Raw genomic sequence first — 19,104 nt, 5'->3', positions numbered from 1 at the left:
TGTGAATTTTATTGTCATCTATGAAGTCACTGCATGGACTAGTTGCTCAGAGCCGATCTGACCAGTAAGAATTTCATAATTTGGAAACAAACCTACTAGGATATGGAAATTTGAATCTGAGACTTAAATATGGCAGTATGTATTGTAGTACAATTTATTATTTTCTGATGTGTTGGATGGATTTTAATTTATTCTGTACACACTCAGATCCATTGCAAAGCACATGGTTCAATCTCAAACCCCCCTCCCTCCAATCCCTGTTTCAATCCTCCACCCCTTCTATACATCCTTGGCCAACAGGTGAGAGCATTGGATTTTACATACTAGTGTGTGTGTGTGTGTGTGTGTGTGTGTGTGTGTGTGTGTGTGTGTGTGTGTTTGTGTGTGTGTTTTCATACTTAATAATGTAATGTTCGTTTTTCTTTTCTTAATGACAAAACTTGTCTTCTGTAAGAAATATATCATCTGATACAGGATAGTGATTCTTTTGGAATATCTGGAGAATGGAATTCTCAGGGCATTACATTTTAGCTGGGAAAATCAGGCAAATCTCGGGGAATTTAAAATATTTCATAAAATCTCAGGGAATTCTGTTTTTAACGTAGCACTGAAATTTAATTTCATTGAGTTTTATAAATCACAAATTTTAAAATACTTTGTATTTCAAAGTGTGTTAATTATATAAATGTCATCCCATATAAATTATTGATGTTTAAAAAACTGTAGTCAAACTACTGCTTATGACCAGTATAACTCAGCCAAGAGGAGACAAAAGTCGTTATTGCTGTGAGATGCTCTTCTCCCTCTCCTGTTGAACATTAACTTAACAGGGACTTCTTATGATGACAGGTTGCTTCCTATACCTGGAATTCTCAGAGAAATTATTTTTCAAGTTTGAGTAGCTATCCTGTGATAACATATGATATTGTTAACCAGAAGGTTCACATGTTGCCACCAGAGCTTATAATACATTGAGCCACACCTTCTTGTTTCTGGAATCCACTGTTTATTTCTCAGTGACCAGCATATTGTAAAAAAGACTGTGGTGTTCCTGAACATGTGATAGATGCTCATGGTATATGGTAAAATTAACCAAATTCAGGTGCACTGGAAATGATCATTAAGAAATGTTTCACACTTCCTCCATCACGTTTTTCTTCCGTCACAAATACCACATTGAAGATTTTTTCCATCTACAGTTTGAAAAATCTGCTTTTATCTCAAATTACAGTTGGAACATATCACATACAATCAATTAGAAAATCACAGTAATTTTTGAGGTATATCTCAGTTTTTTCATGAAATGTACACACACCTCATCCTTCCTGGCTGGGAGGGAGTAAAGGAAGTATAGGAAGGTAAGAAAAGTGGAGCAAATGGCTGTGCGTCAGAGCATGGAGAAATAACGTGGATAAATGCTGATAATATTCACAAAACTCACTCTCTCTCTCTCTCTCTCTCTCTCTCTCTCTCTCTCTCTCTGTGTGTGTGTGTGTGTGTGTGTGTGTGTGTGTGTGTGTGTGTGTGTGTGTTTTTGGAATTCTGGAGCAGTAGAGGAAAGTGTGAGTGCTTGAAAGCAAGATTGTTGGCTGTAAGTTGGCTGTAGTCATTCCATCTTTGGTATTTTGATTGTGATTTTATTGTCACACAAAATCCGAAATCAATTACGATTTTCTAGAGCAGCGTTGTCAACAAGAATTACCACTTCACACTGAAAGCTTATTTATTAAGCTGCCTAAGGAATGCCCCTATTATTATTTTATTTATTTGTGATCTCATGTTGGGGGGGGGGGGGGGGCGGAAAGTTTCTAATTTTATTCTTTGACATATCTTTCTAGTTTCCACTATTTTTTCTTATTTCCTCTTCATAGGTCTTCAGCCACCAGGTCAGCTGACAGCAGCTTGCCATAGTTTTCTGTCATTGGTCTTCCTTGTGAAAGTGGTATAGGTGATGCAGCTGATATCTTCCATGATGTGGGCATGTGTTCTGATCTCGGCCTATCTGTGGTGTTTTTTGCCTCTATATCTCTTCAGTAATACTTGTAATGACAGCACATGTGTTAGCAAATGACTGACTCAAGTATCCCTTCTGCATAGGATAAGCTTCCAAAGTATGACTTCTCCTCCGCTCTGTGGAGCACCTTATCATTTGATACCTTGTCTACCCAGGCAGTGTTTAGCACTCTACAGTAACACCACATTGCAAGGGCTGTTATTATATCTTTTTCTGCTTCTTCAAGTATTCATGTTTCACTGCCATACAGCAGCTAACTCCAAACAAACGTCTTGTGATGTCTTTCCTGAAGTGTTTGTTTATGCAGATGAGTGTGGAGAGGGTTCTTTACTTGTTAAAAGCAGCCTTTGCTGGCAGATTCAGGTTGCAATATCCTTTGCTCCTCCATCTGATGTAATTTAATCCCCATGTAGGCAAAGGAATCAATGGTTTCCAGTCACTATTGTTAAGTAAGAATTTAGCAGTGGTGTTTTGTCAACTCATCACTAAGATTTTTAATAATTTTTGAACTCATAATTGGAACATCAAAAATCTTGTAACGCAATTTCAAGATTGCAAATGCTTTTTATTTTAATGGTATGCTAACTGGTTTCAGTCGTATGTAGACTATCTTCAGACCAGTGGAGCTGTTGTAAGTGGAAGGAACACCTGTCACTAATTGCTTCAACTCTCTGTAGTGGCGTTAGTGATGATTCAGGATGTGGTTTCCTGTTCTTGATCCTCCAATCCCTCAAAGTTTAGTACACTGTGTGGTATCCGTATTTTCTACTGGTCTCCTTATTGTGAAGTGTGTAAATGAAGTGTGTACAAGAGATTTGTGTGTGTATGTATCATTGCATAATTTAGGGAGAACTGTGGATTCTGTAATGGAGATAACAACTGCTTGTGATACAGTTAAGGGACCAGGAGAACATTACAAAGTTCAGTATGATACATCTGCAGATTTTGTAGAGCAGTCTGATTGCTGATGATTAGTTTATTGTTTAGAAAGATCAGTAGAAGTAAAAGGAACATAGCTGAGTATTAAATGCATTCTAAACAGCAAAGGCTACCTAAAGACATTGGACAATAATTAATTACCTGATTTTAAAATTCCTTTTATGACCAAGGTCCTTGCACTGACTTAGGTCATTCTGTTTGTGGAGTATCTGAAAGCTACTTTCCTTAACTCTGGAATTCAAACCATCTGTGATTTTCTTTCATACGTTTCATTCATTCTTTTTCTTTCTCTCGGTTTGCTTAAAGTCTTATTCTTAAGCCGCATGGAGTGGCTGCGTGGTTTGAGGCGCCATGTCACTGACTGCGCAGCCCCTCCTGCTGGAGGTTCGAGTCCTCCAGTGGGCATGGGTGTGTGTGTTGTTCTGAGCATAAGTTAGTTTAAGTTAATTTAAGTAGTATGTAAGTCTAGGGACCGATGACCTCAGCAGTTTGGTCCCTTAGGAATTCACACAGATGCCTGTTCTATACTCCACCATATGCAGCACACAGCCATTCCCAAATAAAGTTCTTATGTTTATCATTACAGTTTTTAATCTGATTCTCTGAACTTGAAAAGTGGGAAAATCATTTTGTATTATTTTGTAACCTTTCAAGATAATTTGTATTTTGTGGAATGGTATGGTTCCCATCCTCTTTTCTCCTCTTTGTTGACATTTGTAATTGCTGTAACTTTTTATCTGTGCCTCATCATGAAGGCCACACAAAGTAATTTTTAAATTTGTATCCCTGCTTTAATTTTTTATGTATAAACTTCAGTGCAGTGAAGAAACTAACATGAAGATAACATTTTGAACAGGGTGGACAGCTATGTGTCTCTGGGTCGAGAGACAGGAGCTTGGCACTATGGGATCTTACGTCAACTGGATCTGTAAATGGCTACCTGCGACAGGATGCTCATTCTGGATGGATCTGGGCCCTGCTTCCTGATGCAAAAGAGCCTGGAACATTGTATTCTTGTTCCTGGGACTACACTGTCAAGTGCTGGGACGTACACAGAGTACTAGAGCAGCGGTCATCTACTGCGTCAGTGTCTCTCCAACTGTTACTAAAACCAAATTATTGTGCTAATTAAATTACAGCTGACTCCCCATATAATGTAAAATCTGACAAGAAAACAGTTTCAATAATGTATAATAAATAAGTAGCTAGTGTTTCGATTTTCAAAATAGGATTAAATTTAGTTTTAATCACAGTAAAAGCAACCATTTGTCTCAAATGAGCAAGTCCAAGCAAAGATTTAGAAATTAAATGAGATATTATTACACATGTGTTTAAGTATTGAACATTCTGTAACAAAAGGTTTGTGCAAGTAAGTGAATAGCCCTGGACACACCCACTCTTTGAGGCAGTGCTTTTTCACATCAAGTGTACCTCACAAACTGATTCAAAACTTAAACTACCACCAACTGCTCTCTAACCCCCTGAAAATAACTTCTGGAGTATTACCTGTGTGCGGTTACAGGAGAGCCTCTGTTAGAGCCTGGAACAATGCTAGGAGAGATAATCACCGATTCAAGCTATGAACTGTCCCAAGATAAATTGTTATGTCAGTTAGGGGAGGACTTCCAGCAAAGTGCAAGTTTCTGGATGAGATCTTTATATGGCACATGATTTTAATGAGTAATGAAATTTCAGTGTAGCAATATTTTAGTGAAACTAACATTTCATTTCTGTGTATTTTTGTATCTGTGGCGATTGTAGGAATCTGGTCAGAAGTATTGTACTTTACAATGTATAACTGTACCCCTATGAACCATAGATGCAACCACAACGGAGGGGTATCTGTTGAGAGGCCAGACAAATGTTTGGTTCCTGAAGAGGGGCAGGAGCCTTTTCAGTAGTTGCAGGGGCAACAGTCTGGATGATTGACTGATCTGGCCTTGTAACACTAACCAAAACGGCCTTTCTGTGCTGGTGCAGCAAACAGCTGAAAGCAGGGGGAAACTACAGCCGTAATTTTTCCTGAGGGCATGCAGCTTTACTGTATGGTTAAATGATGATGGCATCCTTTTGGGTAAAATATTGTAGAGGTAAAATATTCCCCCATTTGGATCTCCGAGCGGGGACTACTCAGGACGACATCGTTATCAGGAGAAAGAAAACTGGCATTCTACGGATTGGAGCGTGGAATGTCAGATCCCTTAATCGGGCAGGTAGGTTAGAAAATGTAAAAAGGGAAATGGATAGGTTAAAGTTAGATATAGCGGGAATGAATAAAGTTCGGTGGCAGGAGGAACAAGACTTCTGGTCAGGTGAATACAGGGTTATAAAGACAAAATCAAATAGGGGTAATGCAGGAGTAGGTTTAATAATGAATAAAAAAACAGGAGTGTGGGTAAGCTTCTACAAACAGCATAGTGAACGCATTATTGTGGCCAAGATAGGCACGAAGCCCACGCCTACCACAGTGGTACAAGTTTATATGCCAACTAGCCCCACAGATGACAAAGAGATTGATGATATGTATGATGAGATAAAAGAAATTATTCAGATAGTGAAGGGAGACGAAAATTTGATAGTCATGGGTGACTGGAATTTGATAGTAGGAAAAGGAAGGAAAGGAAACGTAGTAGGTGAATATGGAATGGGGGTAAGAAATGAAAGAGAAAGCTACCTTTTAGAATTTTGCACAGAGTATAATTTAATCACAGCTAACACTTGGTTCAAGAATCATGAAAGGAGGTTGTATACATGGAAGAGGCCTGGAGATACTGGAAGGTTTCAGATAGATTATATAATAATAAGACGGAGATTTAGGAACCAGATTTTAAATTGTTAGACATTTCCAGGGGCAGATGTGGACTCTGACCACAATCTATTGGTTATGAACAGTATATTGAAACTGAAGAAACTGCAAAAAGGTGGGAATTTAAGGAGATGGGACCTGGACAAACTGAAAGAACCAGAGGTTGTAGAGAGTTACAGGGAGAGCATTTGGGAATGATTGACAAGAATGGGGGAAAGAAATAAAGTAGAAGAAGAATGGGTAGGTTTGAAAGATGAAATAGCGAAGGCAGCAGAGGATCACATAGGTAAAAAGACGAGGGCTAATAGAAATCTTTGGGTTACAGAAGACATATTGAGTTTAATTGATTATAGGAGAAAAAACAAAAATGCAGTAAATGAAGCAAGCAAAAGGGAATACAAACGTCTCAAAAATGAGATCGACAGGAAGTGCAAAATGGCTCAGCAGGGATGGCTAGAGGACAAATGTAAGGATGTAGAGGCGCATATCACTAGGGTTAAGATAGATACCGCCTACAGGAAAATTAAAGAGACCTTTGGAGAAAAGAGAACCACTTGTATGAATATCAAGAGCTCAGATGGATACCCAGTTCTAAGCAAAGAAGGGAAAGCAGAAAGATGGAAGGAGTATATAGAGGGTCTATACAAGGGCAATGTACTTGAGGGCAATATTATCGAAATGGATGAGGATGTAGATGAAGATGAAATGGGAGATACGATACTGCGTGAAGAAATGGACGATGCACTGAAAGACCTAAGTGGAAACAAGGCCCCAGGAGTAGACAACATTCCATTAGAATTACTGACAGCCTTGGGAGAGCCAGCCCTGACAAAAATCTACCATCCGGTGAACAAGATGTATGAGACAGGAGAAATACCCTCAGACTTCAAGAAGAATATAATAATTCCAATCCCAAAGAAAGCAGGTGTTGGCAGATGTGAAAATTACTGAGCCATCAGTTTAATAAGTCATGGTTGCAAAATACTAACACGAATTCTTTTCAGACAAATGGAAAAACTGGTAGAAACTGACCTCGGGGAAGGTCAGTTTGGATCCCGTAGAAATGTTGGAACATGTGAGCCAATACTAACCCTATAACTTATCTTAGAAGATAGATTAAGGAAAGGCAAAATCTATTTCTAGCATTTGTAGACTGGGAGAAAGCTTTTGACAATGTTGACTGAAATACTGTCTTTCAAATTCTGAAGGTGGCAGGGTTAAAATACAAGGAGCGAAAGGATATTTACAATTTGTACAGAAACCGGATGGCAGTTATGAGTCGAGGGATATGAAAGGGAAGCAGTGGTTTGGAAGGGAGTGAGACAGGGTTGTAGTCTCTCCCCGATGTTATTCATTCTGTATATTGAGCAAGCAATAAAGGAAACAAAAGAAAAATTCGGAGTGGGAATTAAAATCCATGGAGAAGAAATAAAAACTTTCAGCTTCGCCGATGACATTATAATTCTGCCAGAGGGAGCAAACAACCTGGAAGAGCAGTTGAATGGAATGGACAGTGTCTTGACAGTTGGATATAAGATGAACATCAACAAAAGCAAAATGAGGATAATGGAATGTAGTCGAATTAAGTCTGGTGATGCTGAGGGAATTAGTTTAGGTAAGGAGACACTTAAAGTAGTAGGTGAGTTTTGGTATTTGGGGAGCAAAATAACTGATGATGGTCGTAGTAGAGAGGATATAAAATGGAGACTTGCAGTTGCAAGGAAAGCATTTCTGAAGAAGAGAAATTCGTTAACATCGAGTATAGATTTAAGTGTCAGGAAGTCGTTTCTGAAAGTATTTGTATGGAGTGTAGCCCTGTATGGAAGTGAAACATGGACGATAAATAGTTTGGACAGGAAGAGAATAGAAGCTTTCAAAATGTGGTCCTACAGAAGAATGCTGACGGTTAGAGGGATAGATCACTTCACTAATGAGGAGGTATTGAATAGAATTGGGAGATGAGAAATTTGTGGCGCAGCTTGACTAGAAGAAGGGATTGGTTGGTAGGACATGTTCTGAGGCATCAAGGGATCACCAACTTAGTATTGGAGGGCAACGTGGAGGATAAAAATCGTAGAGGGAGACCAAGAGATGAATACACTAAGCAGATTCAGGAGGAGGTAGGTTGCAGTAGGTACTGGGAGATGAAGAAGCTTGCACAGGATAGAGCAGCATGGAGAGCTGCATCAAACCAGTCTCAGGACTGAAGACCACAACAACGACAACTGTACATAAACAGATGTATCAAAATGCTGATATCTGCTTCTCGCCAGTTGTAAGGAAACTCCATTAATATTTATCAGTAATTGAAATACTTCCAGAAGGCCCATCTACCTACAGATTATGCTATTTTATTTAGCTGCTTTGTTGGTTACAAATGTGTGTGAGCCATTCATATTGTGCAGCTCCTAAGTCAGTGCAAGTATGGGTGTCATGACACCTCAACACAGGTTGGAATCATTCCTAAAATGGGCTGGTATCCCTTGGTCTGGAACTATATGAATGGTGTAAACTATAGGCTCCATCAGTTCTGTGAAATTCTTTGCAGTAGATTTGTTAGCAAAGCTTAAGAGTGGAGGCCTGTATGTTTGTGCGTAGTAGGTCAGGTGTGCAGTATAGCCAGAAATGGCTTCTCAGCTGGTAGTCAACTCCAAGACTGCACTTAGTATTTGATGTTGCTATTATTGTAAGCAAAGTTTTTCTTGAAGGAAATCCATTACCATATAAACCAAAACTGAATTATATAAGTGGAGTAATGGGAATGCTGACCTAGCACTACTTGGTAGCTGCCAAAGAATCTATTAAAAAAAGTTGCAAAATGCTCCAGTCTTTGTCTATTAATTTACTGAAGCCCAACAGTGTTTGATATTTGCAACAATAAAATGCCACTTATCTTAAGCAGCTAACAAATGAAACTGGGCATCAAAATTCGGCACACAAATTGTGCCAAAAATGACAGCAGCTGTAAAATATAAAAAGGGCTATGTTAATACACAAAAATATGAACAATACTTATTAGTCCGTACCACATGGAGGAGTGTTGAGTCATAGACAGGCACAACGAAAAAGAATACTAGCAATATTTAAGCTTTCAGATGAAGCCTTCACCAGAAGTAGAACTCATACATTCACACAACAATAACAACATCAACGACGACTCATGTGAACATGACTGCAGTCTCTGGGCTCTAAGGCCTGACTGCAGTTGTTATGTGAATATGTGAATGTTGTACTTCAGAGGGAGGATTTTATCCCAAAACTTAAATATTGTTAGTATTCTCCTTTGTTGTGCCTGTCCATGACTCAATGCCTCCTCTACAAGCTGATTAGCTGACTCAATGCCTCCTCTACAAGGTGATTAGCTATCTATCCTTTCCATATTTTTGTTATTCCATCCTGGTCTTTCAATTGTTTGACATACTAATACATGTATAGATTATGACACATATAGATATTATTTCTTTGTTTTGTCTATGCATCTTATAGTTTATTTTTTTATTGGCCTTTTTATGTGTTATAGTCGGCTTTTGGAAAAGTCTCTTGACTTCTTCTCCATTGACTAGAGCTAACTACAGGAACTTTTAAGCCTCTTTCTACTTATAAACTGCATGGACAATCAAACTTTGTCAGTTAACGATGTATTTGACTTTCATGCACTACATAATTCACACTTTCAACATACATATGCAACTTTCTGTAATTACCTCGTAGCGTCGAACATTAGAAACAGAATGAGTTACAGTTAAAAGAAAGTTGGCTTAACTACCATGACTTTCTTAAAATGAATCAGAAAATATGTGTTGCCTCTACCAAGGCTGAGTCAAGGGTCTACAAGAGTACTTTTTCAACTTTTCTTGTTTCACATAACGGTAGTCAATGACACCATAAGCACAGAGCGGCATAAAAAAGCCATGCTTCTTCTTTACACACGTACTAAAACCTCTATGCATTGCCCGACAGGTACTTTTTGGTGCCATTCGACTGCTGCATCTGCTTTGTTCCCGTCTGATTTTAAACCTGCACACACAAAACATGTGATGCGCAGTGGGTAGGATCCTACCATCCCACTCTCATATTTAGTATATCGTGTGTTCGAGATGGTAGAAAGCTGAGTGGTTCTAGAATTTACACAGAAATTCTTGAATCACAACAACATATAGACATTATTCCTTTATTTTGTCTATGCATCTTATAGTTTATATCTTTATTGGCCTTTTTATGTATGATAGTATGTTGTGCTACAGGTATTGCACACAAAATGCATTTTTTTCCTCACAAATAAAATAATTTGTAATATAGACTATTAGAATTAAACATATGATTTGAACTTACCAATATTATGAGAAGGAAAGTTGCTAATCGCCATATAGCAGAGATGCTGAGTCACAGATAGGCACAACAAAAAGCCTCACAATTAAAGCTTTCAGCCATTAAGGCCTTCATTAAAACACGCGCACACACACACACACACACACACACACACACACACACACGACTGCAGTCTCAGGCAACTGAAACCACACTGCGAGCAGCAGCACGAGTGCATGATGGGAGTGGTGACTGGGTGGGGGCATGGAGAAGCCTGGTGTGGGGAAGGGAGGGATCGTATAGTGGGGGTGGCGGACAGTGAAGTGTTGCAGGTTAGATGGTGGGCAGGGGAGTGGTGAGTGGGGGGGGGGGGGGGGGGGGGCAAGAGTGGGAAAGGAGAGAAATAGAAAGGCTGGGTGTGGGATACCTGTGGAACCAGTCAAGTGGTCTACAAGCTGAGCTGCAACCACTGTGCTGCATTCTATGTAGGCATGACAACCATCAAGCTGTCTGTCCACATGAATGGCCACCAATAAACTGTGGCCAAGAAACAAGTGGACCATGCTGCCAAACATGATATCCTTCATTCAGTGACTGCATCACAGCCTGTGCCGTATGGATCCTTCCCACCAACACCAGCTTTTCTGAATTGTGCAGGTGGGAACTTTCCCTACATTACATTCCCGTAAGCCTCCTGGCCTCAAACATTGTTAGTTAATGTCCTCACCCATCCATCCCCTTCCCTGTTCCCATTCCAGCACTACACAGCCATCATTCCACCACCACGTCCAGTCTTTTTATTTCTCACAACCCCCCTCACCTGCCCTCCCCACCTCTCCCCTGTCTTCTATATAACCTGCAGCACTTCAGTGTCCACCACCCCCACCATACTATCCCTCGTCCTCCCCACCCCAGCCTCCCCCTTACCCCCACCTAGTCGCCACTCCCATCATGCACTGGTGATGGTGCTCACAGTGTGGTTTCAGTTGCCTGAGAGTGCAGTCGCCAGTCTCGTGTGTGAGTTGCATTAGTGTGTGTGTGTGTGTGTGTGTGTGTGTGTGTGTGTGTGTACCCTTATGTGCGCCTATTGTTGATGAAGGCCTTAATGGCCGAAAGCTTTAATTGTGAGAGTCTTTCTGTTGTGTCTACCTGCGACTCAGCATCTCCGCTATATGGTGAGTAGAATTTCCCTTCCCATAATATTGTTACATTCTGTCCTGGATTTTCCAATGTTTGTTTTAAACTTAGGTAGTATATATATAAAACAAATAAATGTGTAATATTGTACATTGCAGTTTATGTATCAATGCATTGATACAATGATCATAAACCGTGACACCATTAGTATGACTATAAGGATTGTTTAAAGGTCTTGTGTCCTGAATAGCTTTTTTCACTGAAAGTTTATTAAGAAGTTTTAGTCCTATATGGAATGGACTCTTCTGACAGATTCTGATATTTACATGAATTATATAAACACAGAGCCTGATGTTATGGTCTCTCATAGTTCTTCTGAAAACTTTTATTGTTATCTGTTTCATTTGAGTGAGGAAAAAATTGATTTCTTTTATGTAAATGAATGGTGTTAGAAGAATGTTAAATGCTGTGATATCAGGTTTGCACAGTTCACTTAATTTCCTTCCCTTTGTTATCCTAATGGCCTTCTTTCAAATTTTAAATATGCTGGGTGCTGCCCGGACTTTCCCCACAATGTTACTCTGTAATTTAGATGTGAGTGAATACAAACATGTGATATCAGATTTTCTCATGATGCATTCTTGTATGCAACATCCTTGGTTTACTGGTCAGGTCGAATCTCAAGCAGAATTACATAATGATGACGTACACTGACCTATACCATGCCATCTATATGCTATAAATAGTCACTGCAACAGGAACCATCAGGACAATCAGTTGCTCCTGATGAAGATGATGGAGAATTCAATTGAAAGCTTTAGATTTTGCCAACATAGATAGTAAACTGTCGTGGAAAGGCCACATTCAGGATCTTGTTCAAAGACTTAATACTGCCATTTTTACTATTCGAACAGTATCAGAAGTGAGTGATCGTTCAACATGAAAATTAGTCTACTTTGCTTACTTTCAGTCAGTTGTGTCATATGGTATTATATTTTGGGATAAATTTTCACATTCTAAAAGGATATTTTTGGCTCAGAAACAGGCGGTTCAGGCAATAAGTGGTGTAAGTTCACGAACCTCTTGTCGACCCCGATTCAGGAGTTTGGGTATTTTGACATTGGCCTCTCAATATATATATTCCTTACTGTCTTTTCTTGTTAACAATATTAGCTTATTCCCAAGAATAAGCAGCTTTTACTCGGTAAATACTCGGCAGAAATCAAACCTGGATTTGGATTGGACTTTCTTAACTCTTGTGCAAAAAGGTGTGCAGTATACTGCTGCATCCATTTTCAATAAACTACCACTCAAATTCAAAAATTTTAGCAGTAATCCGTGTGCTTTCAAATCGAAACTGAGGAGTTTCCTCATGGGTCACTCCTTCTATTTTGTCGAGGAGTTCCTTGAAAAATTAAGCTGATTCTCATTGTATTATTGATTGCATTTACTTAAACTTATGGATTGACTTTTTTCGGGTTCATAAGCATTTGTTTTTATTTGTTATTACTTTTATGTTGTAATTTCATGTACTGACACGTTCCATGACCTTGGTGATTTGCTCCTCAATTTGGTCCTACGGAACTTGATGTGTAAATTAGTAAATAAATTTGACGTGACAAACTGGGAGTGTTTTATACATGAATATAAGCACTTTTAAAACAGTTTCCACCTTGACACATGGCTTTGGGGCTCTTAGGACATAACCCACTCTTCTTAACGTATGATTAACTTACTTAGTGTGTTTAATCCATTCCAAATTGTCTTGCACCCAAAATCAAGGAATTTTGTTATAGGGCTACTGTGCACTGGACCACCCTAACATGGGGTTTTGTGGATTCTTGTTATGTGAGTACGAAAGTTCATTGCAACAGTCTCTCTGTTATTTATGTTAAAAGTGATTGTCATCTGTCCAACAGAAAATTGCTTTCTGGCACAATATACAGACTGTTGCAGTTCCTCAGAGTTCTCACCTTTCAGTCACAAATAAGTCGGTTTTGAATGCATCTAGATTTAATTCTCAGATCATTGATATAGAGTTTTAAGAGGTGGGGTAGCATAAATGAGCCTTGGGGCACACCATATTTGATTTTACCCCCATTTGAGAGCACTTTAGTAGTTGTTTGCAGTTTTGACCCCCATATCTCTCTGAGATCTCGTTTGCAGTTGTCCAAAAATAATTTGATCCAGATGCCTGGAAGGTTCCGTATGCCACGGTGTTCAGTCTTTGTAAGAAAGGTTTCTTGTTAAGCATGTGAAATGATTTTGACAAATCTAATAATATCACTGTTGTCAATTTTTTGATTTTCACCATATCTGATGTACTATTAAAACATTCATACATCACTGTTTGTGCTGATTTTTCTCTTCTGCTCCCATATGAGATAAGCATGACACATCATTCCTCTTTATAAGTAAAAGTAGTTTTTTGTACATAATTTTCTCTAAAACTCCCCCAAGAGTCAATCTTTTCTTCTCATCCCTTCCAGTAAGTCTCCCCTGACACAGGGCTCTGGGCGACTTTTCCAAACTCTACGCCTTTTCCTGAACCTCACCAGTCCATTTCTTTCACCCCTCTTCCTTCCCCTTCAAGCCTTCTGCCAGAAAAAGGAGCCACTGGCTCGAAATGGTAGCAAACTTTAGATCTTTATATGTGTGTTCTCCTGCTGCTGCTTGATGATTAGCTTTTGTATCTATTCAGTTACATTATATTCTCTAAACCTTCTGATATTCTGGTACTTGATGAAGTGGTGATTGACCTGTAGTTGTTTGTGTCCTCCCTTCCCATTTTCACATTTTCTTTTACATAGGAATGACTTAAGATGTTTTAAACGAGTTAGGAAAAGTGCTTGATTGACGAGAGGAGTGACATAAGTATGTTAATGGTGTTATCATATTATAGGCACATTTTTTATCTGCGTCAGTGGAATGTCATTAATTCCAGCTGAAAAATGAGTTTTTCACTTTTATTGCTTTCATGACTTTATGACAGTGTTAAGAAACATTGATCTAGAACTTGTCTCCAGCTTGAATTTAATAGGTGCAGTTTTAAGCATAAAATGTGGTTTTACCGTATCATCTGCAATGCCTTTAAAGAAGTTATTAAATAGTTTTGCCAGTGCTGTGGGATTATGTATCTTTTTGTCTTGTAAGTTAACATGATTTTGTACTTCTGTTATTACTTTCACAATTTTCATTTTTTGTAATCTTCCACATGGCTTTTACTTTGGTGTGTTATTTACATAATCACTGTTTGTCCATTTCTTTAGCAAGTCTTAGAGCTCTGTTTTTGCTATGTTTTGTAGTAATTTTGTAGCTCTGTTGATGTCTTGGTCTGTTTATACATTTGATGTAGAAGTTTTTTTTTTCAGATAGGAGGTCCTTATCCCTGTTATATCAGCTATATTTATTGATCATCTATTTTATTATACACAATGATATAGGAATTGTCATATGTTGATACAAAAAACTTAAATAATAATGTCTATGTACAAATCACACAGATAACGAACTACATAAACCAAACAAATTTTAAGTTTACATTATATCCAGTGACACATGGCAACGTTTGGACGTTCTCAAATTCAATAAATTTATGTACTCATCAACACTGTAAAAGCTTTCACTTATAAGCATTTTCTTAAGCTCATTTTTAAAAATGTGCAGTTTATGATCAAAAACATCAAATGCCGTAGATAAGTCTAAAAACAGTCCATAGTATACTTTATTAAGATCAGTGAAATTTAGAACAAATTTTAGGAAATTATATATAGCAGTTTCAGTCGATCTGTTTTTTTTTTTTTTTTTTTTTTTTTTTTTTTTTTTTTTTTTTCTTCTTCTAAAACCATTTTGTTCATTGACAAGTATTCCATTTTTATTAAAAAAAAAAGCAGAGAGTGTTTCATACACTATTCCTTCAAAAATTTTTGAGAAGCAAGACAACTTTGATAAAGGTCTGTAGTTTTCTACATCATAAGGATCGCGGTTTTTGTCTAATGGTTTTTTTACTGGTAGTTTAAGTTCTCTAGAGAAAGCACCAGTGTTGAAAGAAGCACTAAGCATATCAACAAGCAGAGGAAAGATATATTTGCTGTGTTTGATTACTTTATTTGAAATGCCATCTGTACCACAGGAAAATTTATTTTTTAGTTTGGTGATTGCATTCTCTGCCTCTTGTACTGTCACAGGGTACAAAAACATAGTTTTGGGATTCACAGAGATGTTATGATAGCCTTTATTTGAGTTTGGTTTTTTATAAGATTTTGTTCTATACTTTTATAGTGTCTAATGAATATAATGGCAATTTGTAAAGAATCCTTTATAGTTTTGCCCTTACTTTTAAGAACAATGTTGATGTTTTTTGCTCTGCTTCTGCCTAAGTTTGTATTTATCGGGGGTTGCCACAAGTTCTGGAAATCAGGGAATTTCAAACGTAACAGGGAAATATCTGGGAAATTTGAGAAAACACTGGAAAAATCTCAATTTTGTCTCAGTAGCGTGAAATTGTTTGTTTACTGAGATTTCATGCTTCGTCTCTGGCTGGCGCAGCTAAGTACGTGCACCGCTGCCGTACTCCCTCATTCCTACTGCTTCTGCCCTTTCCACCCCTCAGCTTGCAGTCAGTGCTGCCACCAGTGCTTGCTGCTAGCCTAGCAGCTGCTGATGAGAGGCAGGGAGGCGTGAGGAGTGATTTGTTTGGAACTGATTCTCAGAGATTGTTGACACAGCAGCCGGAGACGGTGGTCATTGCTTGTGAGTTGTGTCTGAGTAATTGTGTGAATGTGTGCACGCTCTCATTTTCTGGAAAAGGCTATAGCCAAAAATTTAGTTGTGAGAGTGTGATTGTCTTTTGTATGTGCCTGTCTGTGGCTCAGTGATATTTTTTACAGTGAATTGCTACCTGTCCTCATTAGTATCGATTCTCAGAGTATTGCACAACTTATCTGTCGCGTGAGTGATCACCACTGTTTCATTTTATTGACACGGTGTCTGTGGCACGTGAATAGCTGGCCACACGAGTGGACTTCCACAAAGGGCTAAAACTGTAGGCCATTTCTGTGGGTCTCTGTAACAGATGGGCCTGCCAATCTGAAGCCCATAGTTTCCCACAAATTTGCAGGAACTGCCTGTCAGATCTAGTCTCACCAATCTGCCTACAGGCTGGGTCTGTCTGTGTGTGGCGTAATGAGGTGGATTTTCATGGTTTATCTGTGGACCCAGGACTGTGGTGCTCCTTGGCAGGCCAGAGGCCGTGGGTGATGGATTTGAGGAATTGTGACCGTGTCACTGCAAGTACACGGTACAGTGTGGTGTTATATAGACATTTTATTTATTCTAGTACATTTTGGCACTTCAAAAGTAGTTTATATATCAGAAAGCATGAACAATAAGAAGAAGAAAATTGCAGCAGTCGCTGGCAGTTTGTATGCTATGTACTCGTGTATTTCTTGAAAGAAAAATCGCACAAAACCTGTAGAATAATAGACATAACACAGTGGGTAATAACTGACAATAACTTACATAGTAGAACCAACATTTTATTTGCAGTCACCTATAGTGCTGGTTTACACAATTCTTCCCCACCTTATACATTTCTTTCAAGAGTCCTACTTTTTTCTGACGTTATTTCTGAAAGCAGTGAAGGTATTTTAAATCTGTCTTGTGACTCCAACGAAATGTGTATTTTTGTCACCAAATATGTTTCACTTTATCCACCTAAAAACTGTTCATTACAAAAGATGCTGATATTTGTACTTGAGATTTTTGCTCACACATTTAGAAATGCAGAAGTCCTTGCAATTTTTTTTTTTTTTTCAGCTTATGTCTTTACTTACACTTGAGAGCTCAAAATTTGTCAGGGAAAAAATGTTAAAACTTGTGTGGAAATCAGGGAAATGTCAGGGAGTTTCACTTGCGGCAACCCTGTTATCACATTTTCAATTGATTTCATTTCTTTGTTACCCTCGTTTCTGTTGATACATGATTCATTGTTTAATTTTCTTGCTGCTGTAACAACTTTCTTGTACACTTTTCTGTGACAGTTCACATACTGTTTCAGAGCTGGATTTGGCCTAGCTGTTTTAATTAACTTCCTAAGTTGCTCCGAAGATTATCTTATCCTCTGTGTTATTCAAGTGTTAGTCCTGGTTTTTGCTTTAATTTTCTTAAGAGGGAATGCAATTTCATAGTTACCCTGTGATGAGCTAAAAATGACTCAAACTTCGTATCTGCATTGTCACATTTATGTAAATCCCCGATTGAATTTTTTAACACTGAATTAAAAATTGTAATGTTGTCCTCATTTATACATCTTGTCACTTTTCCTAAAATTTGTGTTGTATACATTATTTACACTAAATTTTGTTGCTTCATTATCCGAGAATCCAGTATCAGTCACTTCTACATTATGATCAAATGTTTTAAAGTTTAAAAATATTTGATCAACTGTCGTTTTAGTGGTCTTTCCAAGTTTTGTGTATTCATGGACAATGGGTGATAAATTATGTGGATATTTATTTTATTTTTTTATTTATTATTTGTGTCATCGTACAAATGAAATTGGACTTGTCATACATAGAAATTAACAATATAGAATATACAAAATGAAATTGTCTACAATTGGATTTGTCATACACAGAAATTAAAATATAGAATGTACAAAATGAAATTGTCTATAATAAATGACAGCAAACTTACAGTTTCTTTCCACATAAATGGTTTATAGTAATTTGTTTCTCAGTAACAATAAAAAACTAGTGCTATAGATAGTAAAGTATAATAAAAGCTGAAACAAACAAAGATAGAAAATTTTGGAGGTTAGTTTGTAAAGTAATTTTCTTGGTCTTCAAGATATTCATTTATTGAGTAGCAACATTTATCAATTAAAAATTTTCTAAGTTCCAATTTAAAATTTGTATTGTCCTTTAAATCTTTAATGTACTGAGGCAGTGCATTATAGAGCTTAATGCCCATGTGGCTTACATGCTTCTGAGTTTATGTTCTTCTCACTTGTTCTATGTGGGGATCATTCTTGTTCCTTGTGTTGTAGTTGTGACAGTGTGCATTTGTGTGGAGATTGCTTAGATTAGCTTTGGTTAAGAGTACACATTTAAGTATATAGACTGATGGCAGAGTAAGTATTCCTAACTTTTTGAAAAGAGGTCTGCAGTGAGCTTGTGTCGGACTGTGGGTAATTATTCCAACAGCCCGTTTTTGTAAAATAAAAATGTCTTTCAAATTAGATTTTGAGCTGTCCCAGAACACTTTTCCAAATAAGACAACTGAATGAAAGTACCCAAAGTATGCCATTCTGATGCTTTCTAGAGTGCAAACATTTGCAATAACTCTCAGTGCAAAGCAGGCTGAGTTAAGTCTGTGTGTAAGAAATTTTACATGGTATTTCCAATTCATAGCTTCATCTATATGCATTCCTAACACTTTTGCAAAATGCACTCTCTTTATTAGTCTGTCATCCAGTTCTAGATGTAATTTTCTTTGCATTGAGTGTAAGTTTATTTGCACTGAACCAAGTCTCAATACTTCTTAGGATTTTGTCAGTAGTTGACTGTAACGAGTTTTTAAAGTCGCTCACTGTCAGACTTGTGTCATCTGCATATAGTACAATTTTGGCTGTATCATATTGTAACTGTAAATCATTGACATATATGAGAAAGAGTAGTGGCCCTAAGATGCTGCCCTGGGGTACTCCTAAAGGAACTTCTTTTGCTTCTGAAACTAACCTTATTTTTTGATTTGAATTTACAGTGATGAGCTCTACAATCTGAGATCTGTTTTTGAGATATGACTCAAACCACATCTTAACTCTTCCTCTAATACCTACTGCCTCCAGCTTATCAAGGAGGATTTCATAGCAGACCGTATCAAAAGCTCTAGATAGATC

General features: G+C 37.9%; 1 protein-coding gene across 3 annotated transcripts in view; it reads left to right on the top strand.

Moving 5' to 3' along the window:
- Positions 1–19,104, top strand: part of LOC126262350 (F-box/WD repeat-containing protein 9-like) — a 131,117-nt gene that overhangs the window by 47,596 nt on the left and 64,417 nt on the right. For all 3 annotated transcript variants that reach the window (XM_049958925.1, XM_049958923.1, XM_049958924.1), the window contains exon 5: positions 3,810–4,036. In XM_049958925.1, coding sequence (XP_049814882.1) covers positions 3,810–4,036 — 227 coding nt within the window. The remainder of the gene's footprint in view (positions 1–3,809; positions 4,037–19,104) is intronic.

This window comes from Schistocerca nitens, chromosome 6, assembly GCF_023898315.1.
Source record: "Schistocerca nitens isolate TAMUIC-IGC-003100 chromosome 6, iqSchNite1.1, whole genome shotgun sequence".
Taxonomy (NCBI): Eukaryota; Metazoa; Arthropoda; class Insecta; order Orthoptera; family Acrididae; genus Schistocerca; species Schistocerca nitens.
Note: the sequence above shows the minus strand (reverse complement) of the source record. Positions and strands in the feature narration are given on the sequence as shown.